At 47.5% G+C, this 11,482-nt stretch overlaps 1 protein-coding gene across 3 annotated transcripts; it reads right to left on the reverse strand.

Annotated features, from left to right (window-relative positions):
* Positions 1 to 250: 250 nt before the first annotated feature.
* On the reverse strand, positions 251 to 11,478 carry ZNF512 (zinc finger protein 512). Of its 3 annotated transcripts, XM_054989487.1 has the most exons (14): positions 11,351 to 11,478; positions 10,838 to 10,899; positions 10,110 to 10,318; positions 9,031 to 9,120; positions 8,493 to 8,576; positions 7,758 to 7,882; positions 7,258 to 7,344; positions 6,725 to 6,823; positions 6,240 to 6,407; positions 5,667 to 5,861; positions 4,767 to 4,868; positions 4,293 to 4,355; positions 3,945 to 4,043; positions 251 to 3,581 (listed from the first exon to the last, which is right to left on the reverse strand). In XM_054989487.1, the coding sequence occupies exons 1-14, from the start codon at positions 11,375 to 11,377 to the stop codon at positions 3,291 to 3,293; spliced, it is 1,701 nt and encodes a 566-aa protein (XP_054845462.1). In that variant the 5' UTR covers positions 11,378 to 11,478; the 3' UTR covers positions 251 to 3,290. The 3 variants fall into 3 exon arrangements, with proteins under 3 accessions (XP_054845462.1, XP_054845471.1, XP_054845479.1); XM_054989496.1 differs by lacking the exon at positions 8,493 to 8,576; XM_054989504.1 differs by lacking the exons at positions 10,838 to 10,899; positions 11,351 to 11,478 and having other exon boundaries at positions 9,031 to 9,133; positions 10,110 to 10,239.
* Between the last annotated feature and the right edge of the window lie 4 nt (positions 11,479 to 11,482).

The following is an 11,482-nucleotide window of genomic DNA, read 5'->3' on the forward strand; positions in this document are numbered from 1 at the left end:
AGTAATGATCAACAGAATATTGACGTGTAGATGCAGAGGAAAGGAAATGGTCACCATGGGGTTCAAAAGGCCACAGAATGCAAGAGGAGCAGTAAGTCTGTGACAGTTCTATGGTATCTTACTGCTGGGAGAGATCCTCAGGAAGGGAAGGAGGGGGAAGGAGGGTATGACAAACGCACAATCCTCTGCACTTTTATAGGGCTGAGGGAAGAGGGAGAGATTATTCCAACCTCCTCTTCTGCTGCAAGGATATTTATTTATTTATTGTCCTTCATTCTCACTGAGATTCAAGGCAGATTACACAGTGTGAGTCAGTACAGTCAATATCAAAGACATTTCAATAAACATGTAATGGGTATATACATGCAAATTTGCAGAGTTAAAAACCAGCAGAAATCTAATACAGAGGTGAAGGAATGCTGAAATGGAGCGTATCTATGACTGATGCATTAAACAACATAGGAACTAACCCAGTAGGACCATACTTGTAGCAATAGGAGTGACTCTATGGTCCATCAATATTTACAGCAGTGATGGTCCTTACCGTGTCTCTCTCCTACCATGCCCTTTGGAGTCGTGCTGCACACAGGGAATGATAAAGAACTGAAAATAAAATGGATTGTTACATTGCAATATTAATCTATGGGGGAGCCACCTTTTAAAACAGTGTTGCCCAAACTTTTTTCCATTTCCAAGAAAATGTATTTATAAAGACCTGCTATGTGTGTATCAGCTAATATAAGAAAAAAGTGAAGCATTTTTCCTGTCTGTTTTGTATTATCTAATATTTTTTCAATATCAAAATATTGAATTCAAAATATTGACTCAAAATAAAGTTTACTTAAATAACAAAATACAGTTTACAGCCAAAGCCAATAAAAGGTTTACTTTTTTTAATGTATTCCACAATTTCTCATGGAACTCTAGGTTCCACGGAACCTTCATTGGGAAACACTTTTTTAAAAGCTGCACAACATTGTGGCTGCCTGTTCTCAAAAATAACAGTACAAAGCTGGAAAAGGCACAGAAAAGAACCTAAACACACCTAACTGGTGTGTCCATCCTACCCCAAGTCATATCAGATGTGTACTGGGAGTTTCCAGGCATGGTGAGGCCCAGTTCAAACAGGGACCATAGCACACACGGAGAGAAGACTTAAGGCTTTCTCATCACCCAAGGTATTTTCCCAACCTGAAATAGCCCTGTGTTTGTGTATATGGGCAGTCAAGTCACGACTGACTTATGCTGACCCCTACAAGAGACTTTCAAGGCAAGTGAGAAGCAGAGTAGTTTGCCAGTTCCTTCCTCTGCAGTCTTCCCTGGTAGTCGCCCATCCAAGTACTGACCCTGCTTAGCTTCTGAGATCTGAGAAGATCAGGCTGTACCATGCTGCCTTCCCTCCTGGAACAGCCCTGGGGAGCTGCTATTTATACACAGCCCATCAATACATGGACATTCTCCCAACAGGGCAACCAGCAGTTTTAATTTTTTTAATGCAAAAAACTGGAAAGATGTTCTGTCTAGAATTTATCAGATGAATTTATCTAAATGAGTTAATTTCAGGACAAATGAGTCTGTTAAATGTTATACTTTCTGGCTCAGCTTGGCGATTTATTATACTACTTTATCTCCTTGTATGAATATTAAAGAATATCACCAAGGAAATGCAATTTTTATACATATATGTCAATAACATCTTGAAATGATTTTGTGGAGGAAAGGTATTATATACACTGTAATTAGTCATTCAGTACCTTTTGGCCCACTGGAAGAGATGCTTAGATATCTTAAAGAACATGTTAATAACAATTATGAGCTTCTACAGAAAATATTTACTGCAACCAAAATTCTTACGGCAACTAAATGGTGCTCTTCAAAAAGACTATCACTTAAAGAATGGTTTATTAAGATCTAGGATGTGGCAGAAATCGACAGAATATTCAGGTGAGAAATTGCATGGAGGAGGGGAAAACAGAGACCTTTTTTGCTGTTCTGGAAATCTTTTATTGATTTGTTAAAAAGATACTATCTAAATTTGTATACTTAGAATGTATTAAATATTATGACTGTATTATGCTTTTAACAAACAAAACCCACTCTTGAGCAACAGCCATCCAGATGGCCCTAGGAAAGCTCCTAAAGGCATTGTGATAGGAGAGTGTCACCCCTGCCTCTGAAAAGGACGTTACATTCAGCTGTCAGGGATCACAGCCACTCCTAGACTAGCTTTTGGAAATTTCAATGCCATTTCAAAACTCTCTAATTCGCAGCCCGTGAACCAAGTTTGTGGCAATGAGTACCATGAATACTCCCATGTGTGAACAAAGACATGCTGCCCCAATATGACTTAATATTGTCATTTCAGCTGAGACGCCTCACAAGACCAGCAAGAAAACAAGACAGATTGGCAACCATTTGTTGCCTACAAAGGTAGAATCGTCCAGTCTCTTCGTGCCGCTCGGTACTTTGCAACAGGGCCCAGCATGCAATGCGGCTGCCCCATCCCCGGTAATGTCCTTTGGCATAAGAGTGGAAGAAGAGCCCTGCTGGATCCAGCAGTGATCTATCTCAATCAACATCCTGTTTCACACAGCAGCCGACCAGTTGCCCTGGGAGGCCAATGAAGGGCACACAGAGAATAAGGACTTCTCTGATATTGCCTCCTAGCCCTGGGGTTTCAGAGGTTTACTGCCATTGACAGGCCTTGCTCCTGCGTTTGCTTGAAGAACACAATTCTGATGACCCTGTATCTCTCCTTTGCACCCTCTCATCCTCCCCTTCCTTATTCCATGAGTGCCAAATCCAAACTGACACCCAGAAAATAGCAAAGGTTCTAATTTCTCCTCCCCACCCCTCCCACCCTATCCCGGTGATCCAGTACCAGAAAAAGAGGCATTTTATACAACTAAGAAGCCAACAGCTACAAAGTCTCGCAGTCACAGAGAAGCCACAGAAGGAAATTCCACCCCTTAAGACTGTTCAAGCAGCTGGCAAAATGAACCAGCAGCCAGAATTCTTTCGGGGGGGGGGGGGAGAGAAAGATCAAAGGTGTGCACGTTGACTTAGAAGTAAATCCCATGAAGCTCAGTGGGGCTTATGCCCTTCTAACTGTCCAGAGGACTGCAGCATGAGCCTCTTACACAACTAATTAATGGAGCCAAATGTGATCCAGGAAATAAAAAATGTATAGCCACTTCCTGGCTCCCCTTTCCTGATGCCCTGCTCTCCCCTACTTGACCTACACGATGCAACCTACTCTGCTAATTCCCCCTGAGGGCTGCTGCTGGTGATTATTTCCTTCCCTTTTTGTGACTGAGTTTCAGAGGGTGGCTGGCATCATCTTCTTCGCTGCTCCTGCTTTCACTGTCTGCCAGATGAGAGCGGCCTGCCTTCCCTCTCAGCTGGTTCTGCTCTGTGCCTGACCTGGGGGACTTCTTGGGAGAGACAGTCCTAAGCCTCCTCTTACGGCTGCGGCTTGAGAGATGTTTCTTGCGCTGCCTCTTCTGTTCCGCTCCTTTCTGCTGTAGCTTCATCAGCTTCTCAAAGCTCTTGGTAGTATTTGTGTTAACGTCAAACCAGTCCTGAAAGGAAGACACGCAACACAGGATGGTGTTGTTCATGTGTGTGGGAATGGGGCACTGTACGGCAGGCATTATCTACACAACTACAGTGAAGTCCTCCCTCAGAGAACAGAGCACGTTTTGCAGACAGAAATGCCTAGGTTCCATCCCTGGCAGCATTGATGAAGGAATCTGAGGCAGCAAGTGATGGGAGAGACTTCGGTCTGCTCCAATCCTGGACAGCCCCAGTAGTCAGAACTGATATCCGAACTGACCGATAGCCATACCTGATACACAGTGGCTTCACGTGCTCACCCCAAAGAGGAGGGATGTGTGAATAAGAGCCAAGGGAAGGTCTACTCCCCTGCGCCGCACATATCTCACCTCTGCATGCACCGTGTTAATGTGGTATTTGACTCCACTCTCAGACACAAATTCCTTCTCACACAACAGACACTTGTACTTGCCAGCCACAAATTCACCCTAAAGTTTGGTAGGGAAAGATTCATTTTCAAAACATTTCCAACAATGACCCTAAGCTAAGAAAGGAGGCAAGAGCCAGCTTTGGGTCCACCCTGGGCTGCTTCTCAAGTTAGGTCAGTGGCTCTGTCAGTGGTGGAGGGAGGAGGAGGAGAGGGAGTGTCTCCTCGGAGCTGGCTGACTACAGAAGGCCCCAGACACAGAGCATGCAGAACTGAGTCCAACCCTAAAAGAAAACATTGGCCCACGTACCAGGGTGCAACTCCCCAGGTGGGACTTGAGTCCTGAGATGCTGCTGTAGACACACTCACAACCCTGGAAAGGAACAAGAAAAATGCAGCAGGGAGATCAGTCACTACCCTGACATGCCCAAGGCCAACAGATCCCTGGGCCAGTGGCTGCAGGCAAAGGGGGTTGCCAAATTGCTAGAAGCTATAAGGAAGGCGGCAGGCCTCTGCCAATAGCAGCAACAGTTGAAGCTGAAGACTGGAGTTATTCTTTCAGGATGTTAAGCTGGAAACAGAATTTGGAGGAAGATCACGTGGTGCATTTTGGGCACTTCAGTCCTGGCACTCTCCTCCTCATACAATACGGATGCAGGAAATTGACAGCTATGGTGTCATTGGAAGGGGAACAGATGGCCCTGACTGAAAATTAAACATCCCAACAAGCCATCTGACAGCTTCATTGTGTGTTGCCTAACCAAGCATGGCTTTCCACAGTTACCTGGTTGGGACAGTGGATGCGTCGGTACATCTTTATCTCTGATTTCCACTTGCACAGAACCTCCTGGCTAACAGTGGGCAGCCCTGGCCGAGTGTACTTCAGCTGAGAAACAAGGAGAGAGTAAATCCAGAAGACAGCATGAATAACAGTAATTGGAAGGTCCTTGTGACACCTGCAAACACCATTCTAGGCAGACAGCCCCATCTAACACTATTGTGCTGTCTCTGAAAAGAGCCTCTCCATTGCTGCCAGAGATGCTTCACACCAAGTCAAGGAAGCAGCAATCATGTCAACACAGAACCCATCAACCAACAACACCAAGAGTCTCAATTCTGAGTAACAATAACCATGAAGCGGTGCTGGCCGGGTGCAACAAGGTCCTGGCCTGATGGGACTGGCCCAGTGGGCAGCGAAGGCCTGGCCTGGCAGGTAGCAATGATGCCCTTCTCTGCCCTCTAGCATCCTCCCTCTGTTCCAGAGGGATGGAGGGTGTCCCACTGACCTGCTGGTGTCCTGGCACTTCCCCCGGCCCAGCTGTGCTCTCTTCCAGCTGGGACCGCAGGAACATGCTGATGCCTGCTGGGCCTTGCTTTTTTGGGTGCAACAGCAAGTCATGTCTGCACACAACATACAGTGTTGGTATTGGGGGAGGGGGGTGAACCCTCCACTGTATGTTTCTAACTTTTAGGATTTTGCTGCAACCCTAGGGATTCTCCAAAGTTGTAGAAGCCTCTAGTTTGTTCTGAAGTGCCCCCAATAGATATAAGCTTCAACATGCATTGGGGCCACTTTAGAATTAAACATATGATACCAGATCTATATTCCAGATAAAAGTACACAGGTGCAGAACATCAGTGAAGATCAAAAAGCCAGAAAGTGCCAACCAATCCATTCTCGCACCTTCCGGTCATCAGGAACAAGATCCTGCAGGACTTTCCTCTTTGGCCATTCCTTGACCAGCTCCTCATTGGCAAGCTCATGCAAGTAATACGCAGCCACCTTTGCCGATTTCCTTTGCACTCTGCCTCCACCATTTGGCTCTGTATCCACTTCCTTCTGGCGACTGGGCCTGCCTTCTTCACAGAGAAAAGTCACCTGGCAAAAAGGACCAAGATGCCATAGTCACAATTCTGCTTATTCTTGCCACACTAATCCTTTCATGTGACTTGCACAAGAAGCCAGTGGAATGAGAAAGGGAGCAAAACCCCGAATGGACACTTGGCCAGGGCAGGCTGCTGGTCTGCAGCAACTGTCTCAGACCTTCCTCGCCAAGGTGGCGGACAAAAGCACTCTCCTCTGGTGGCATAGCTGAGCTCCCCCCCCCCCCCAGCGTGCTCACTCTACAACCCTGCCAATGGTAACAGCTTGTTCCCCCGATAGAGGACTTGCTTTTTGGAATGGGAAAGAGAAGGATGTCCACACGGCATGCCTGTTTCCTGGCCAATCCCCTCCATCATTACAGCAGCAACTCACCGGTCCGTGTTCAGACTTCAAGTGGTAAAGGATGCCAGCCTTAGACTTATAACCTTTGCTGCAATGGTGGCACTTGAGAGCCAGCTTCTCCAGTTCGGCAGCTGCCTTCCCACACTTCTGGGCATGGTAGAGGTAACCCATGATGCTGGTGAAGCTGCCTGCGCAGCCCTGGCGAGGGAGGCAAAAGCATGCAGCACCACTGGGCGGAGAGCTAATGGGTTCCGATGATAGAAAGAGCCTGTGCAGTTCTTGCCCATCTGAAACTTGTCAACAGTCCAGGAAAGCAAGGGGGCCACACTCTGTGCCAAGGTGCACAGAGCTGGGATGGAACCTAAACGGTGGGAGCCAGACACTCCTCCCTCTCCCCATCAAACAGAGAAAGCAGTCTGTTGCCGGCCTCAGCACAGATGCACACACCTCCACCTAGGTAACCCTCAGCCACCAGAGCATGCAAAAGCAGCCCCTCCATGCTCCCTCCTGCTCACCTCTCTCGTGCACTTGAGCTTCCCCATTCGCTTCAGCACTTTCCGCAGGCGATCCCTCTCGCTCTGCTCATCCATCTGGCCCCCAGCCTTCGCCACAGCCTACAGGCAAGTAGGGAAGGAAAAGGGTGATCCTCCAGCTATCGCATCCAAGGAACTGCTCCACACCACAGCACCACCCTGGGAGGAGGACATGCTCAGGAGCTAAGAAGCAACTCGGTACCCTCATTATGACAGATGATGGGAGACAGAAAGCTGACTGTGAATTTATGTCCTTCACACAGGACTTTCATTTCAAGGCCCTTTCAGTTTTCCAACTGGCAGTGAAGCATCCGGGGGCACAACAGTAATCAATAGCTTTCTGCATCCCACTTGCAGGGCATTAGGAGGCAACGCAGCAGATTTCAAACCACAGGTTAGTCAAAGGTCCCTAAGCAGAGTGGGCAGGCCTGTCCCATCGCTTGCTGGGACAACAGAGCAAGTTCATAAGGGATACAGGGTCAGCAGTTTTTCCAGCCTAGAAGATATATAATTACCAGGCTATTATGGTCTGCCATGATGTGGTACTTCATTCCTGCCAGAGACCGCAGCTGTTTCCCACAGTGGTGGCATGTGAACACCTCCTAGGAATGACAAGACACATTAGCACAGATCCTAAAGACCCTTTGGGAAATGGACCATTCCCTTTTTAGCCACTCAGTCACTCTCTCTCCGCTCCCCACCATGCTTTCACACAAACAAAATGTTTTGGAAACTGTCTTGTTTGTTCCTCACAAAATGGGAGACAGCTAAAAATGTTAAGGTGTTGTGTCCAAACTATGCCAAAATGCCAAGAAGAAAGCCTGCGTTTTTCTGTACAGTCAATATAAACAGCCTGACGTGAATTATTTCATCTTCTGTAGGACAAGATGATAGGAAACAATCCCATATGGCTGCAGAAACGCAATGGCAAATTAAGCCTCCCCCAGAAGCTCAGCTCTGTTGCCTTGGCTTAGATGAAAACAGCCTGGAGGAAGCTGGCTTTCCATTTACTCACTTGCTGGCAGTTGGTCATATGCTTTTTCAGTCCTTCGACTGTTTTCCTTACTACAGCTCTGCAGGTTGGGCAGGTGACACGGCCCTTATCCAGAATCTCCAAGTGCCACCGCTCCTCTGGACTGCCTGCCAGAGAACAAGAGGATCCAGTTTTTCAGCATACTCTGCAAATAATCCATATGAACTCTCCACTTTACATCACCGTTATGGGCACAGGTGTTTTAACAAAGAGCTTTAGCGGCATATGTGTGCTCCAACATAAGGGATCTCCTTACAACATTCTACAAAAGAAGCTTTGTTTGAGAAGCAGTTGAGAAGCAGCTACCTGCATGGACTAATACTATACTATAGTGCATTTAGTGTTCCAAGTACCTCACACATGTTTTTCTTGTTGTTGTAATCCTTATAATAGGCCAGTATTACCATCCCAAAGTTACAAAAAAGCAGTTGAGGCTGAGAGTTGAGTAGCTTGCTTAAGACCACCCCAGGAGTTGATGGCAAGGGTGCAGTTTGATCCGGGGACCTCCTAGATCGTGACTCCTTCTCTTAGCCATTACCACATTATACTAGCTCTCCCAGTCACGTGCTCTAGTGAGTCCCCCTACATCCTTGTTCCACCTATGTACCTTCTGGGGCTGGGAACACAAAGGATGCCAGAGAGCATCACCGGGGACCAAAGCTTAAGCTTGCATCCTCACCAAGAAACTTGTGCAGCAGCTGGTCTCCTGTGCTTTACCTGCTGCATATGTTGGCGGGTCTTTTTTGATACGGCAGCTTTTGGGCTTGAGATGAGGCTGTCTCCCCACTTGCTGCTCTTTTCCTGGCACAGATAGAAGCAGGTGTGAGAGTTTGACATAGCTACCAGGACTCCCTCTGTATGGAGATTCTCCCCCCCCCCCCACAGCTTGCCTTATACTGTATCAGGTCATTAGTCCATCCGTGTCAAATATTGTGTACTCAGACTGGCAGCAACTCTCCAGGGTTTTATGCAGGGGTCTTTCACATCACTCACTACTACCATATTCTATTAACTGTAGACACCGGGGATTGAACCTGAGACCTTCTGTTATGCCAAGGAGATGCTCTGCTATTGAGCCACAGCCCCTTCCCAGCAGGGAAGCTCACAGGACACAATACAAATGCATAAATGTAGGAAGAAGACTGCCAACAAAAGGACACATGCCAGCACAGAAGCTTCTATTTGTTTTCCAGCAGGAGGGAAACGAGGAATATATGGCAAATCAGGGAAGGAAATCCAAAAGTACTATACTTACCAGACACTTTCTGCTTCTTCCCAGAAAACTCATATTCTTCGGTGCCCTCATGTTCCAGTTGGTGCTTCCCCTTGGACATGGAATCTCCAGCTGAAGATAGAGGCTAAGGAAGTTAAGAGTGCAGGAGGAAACACATGTGCCAAAACCAGTGGCATCTTTGCTTGACGGCATGGCTGCTGAGCTCTTTCTCCATGGAGTACATGGAGGTGAACATCCAAAGCTGACCTATGGATCAGTCAGCAATGGGCCTTCTACATACTGCCAATAATGCTAAGAGATACCTGTGCTCATCCGCACACAGAACACAGCACATACAAGCAAGCAGCAAGCTCCCCGCCCATGCCAGATATGCAGCCCAAGAAAAAACACAGAGACTACAGAATAATAGCAACAACTGATGAATGGAAGGCCCCTCAGAATAAACATGTTTCTTTAGGTAGCACGTTTGACCCAGCTCACTGGAGAAACATTCAGTATTTGCTGCCTTTGCAATATCTATTTTTTAAATAAATGCTTCCTCAAAGTTGCTCAGAGCAACATTTGTGATTCTCCCCTCCTTAACAACCCTACAGGTAAGCTAGGCTGAGGCAAAGCATCTGTCCCAAGATCATCTAAGTGAACTTCATGACTGTCTTGGTCTGACACTCAAAAAGAGGGGAAGATAATTTCGGCTTCAGAACAGACTGCTCTTGAAGATAAAATGAGAACTGATCATAAACTTACAATGAAAATTTTATTACCCAAGCACATGATCTTATATTTGATCCCATTTCTTCCAAATCCTTGAAAGGGTCTTGATAATGGAAGTTACAGGTTGAGAGAGTGTTACAGTATTTTCAATCTAAAGTTGTCCTTTAAAAAAACTTATTTTGATGCAATGCATCTTGGTGAATGTAAGTCTTTGTACACTTAATAAAGATCCCCAGGAACTGAAAACTGTCTTGACATTTTAAACGCAAGTCCAAGCTACTTATTCACATCCCAACTGGATATGTCCAGTTCCTATTGTTGAAATAAATGAAGTATCTTTCTAACTCTAGTTCACAGTGTTACAATATCAAGAAGCCCCTGCCCCATACCTTTCTTCTCCACAGCCTTGTTTTGGGTGGGCTTTATCCCTCTCATCTCCAACCAGTAGTTCGGCCTGCGGATGGCTCCATTGCTCCCAGATTCTGGATTCCCACCGCTCAGCCCTTTGGAGGAGGCTGAAGAAGAATCACTCGATGACTCCTCATATTTGCTTTTGGAACTCTGCAACCCAGTGCCGAACTCCTCTGGCTCCTTGGCCCTAAGAAGAGAAGCTATTTGTGGAACACTGTCCCTGTACAAGCAGGGCACCTGGACATAGGACAGTAGTCACGGCCTTCAGGGCTACTTTGTGACAAGTGGACAAGGAGAACTTTTTCTCCCTGTCCCATAATACTAGAACTCAGGAGCACCCATAGAAGTTGATGGGCAATAGATTCAAGACAGACAAAATGAAATACTTTCCCCTCTCAATAAGTGACTGAATTGTGGGATTCTGGTCAGAAGCACAGATGGCTTTAAAATAGGATTCACCAGATTAATGAAGAGAGGTCCATCGGTGGCTACTAGCCACAGTGACTAAAGGCCATCTCCGAATACCAGTGATAGGAGACACATCGGAGGATGCCTGGTTTGTTGGACCTTGCTTGAAACAGAATGCTGGCCTTGATGGACCAGTAGCCTGATCTGGCAGGGTTCCTCACAGTTCAGCCCCCTTCCCACAGAGGCCAAGCAGGGCAGGAACCACAGCCAGTGGGGAAAGGCTCCGAACCAAGCTTACCTTCTGGTGCCCGGCGCTCGCTTGCCTCTGTGTGGTCTGCAGCGGGACTCTGGTCCGGGACCCTAGCGGTGGGGGCGGGGGGCAGAAAACAGAAGATGGAATAAGATGTGCTTGGGTGGGGCACCGGCTCAGCTAGCGTCTTCCAGCCCTGCAGTCCCCTCGCTTTGCTGGCGCAGAGGCCGCGTCACTCGCTTGCTCCAGAAGAGGGAGACCCCGGCAGGACACTGAGGCAGGCCCTCCTAGGGCTGCCAGGGTGGGAAATTCCTGGAGATCTGGGGTGAATCCTGGGGAGGCTGAGATTTGGTTGGGGAGAAATCTTGGTGGGATATAATACCACAAAGCCCACCCTCCAAAACAGGCATGTCCTCTGAACTGATGAATTGATCTGTACAGCCTGGAGGTGAATTGTCATCCCGGGAAATCTCCAGGCTCCACCTGGAAGTTGGCAGCCCCATCTCCCGCTCTGAGGGTGGCAACCTCCCCCTCCCCGTTATTTAGGCTCCCTCCTCTCACCAAGGCGCTGCCCCCCTGGCCACGCATGCTTGACAACAGCCTCTGATGACGTCATCACCACTCGAGAGACCCACTGCCTAGCCTTCCGGTCAAAACCGAAAGCGGCTATTGGCCTCCATTCCTTCTGACGTC

Source organism: Eublepharis macularius, chromosome 1, assembly GCF_028583425.1.
Source record: "Eublepharis macularius isolate TG4126 chromosome 1, MPM_Emac_v1.0, whole genome shotgun sequence".
NCBI classification, from domain to species: Eukaryota; Metazoa; Chordata; class Lepidosauria; order Squamata; family Eublepharidae; genus Eublepharis; species Eublepharis macularius.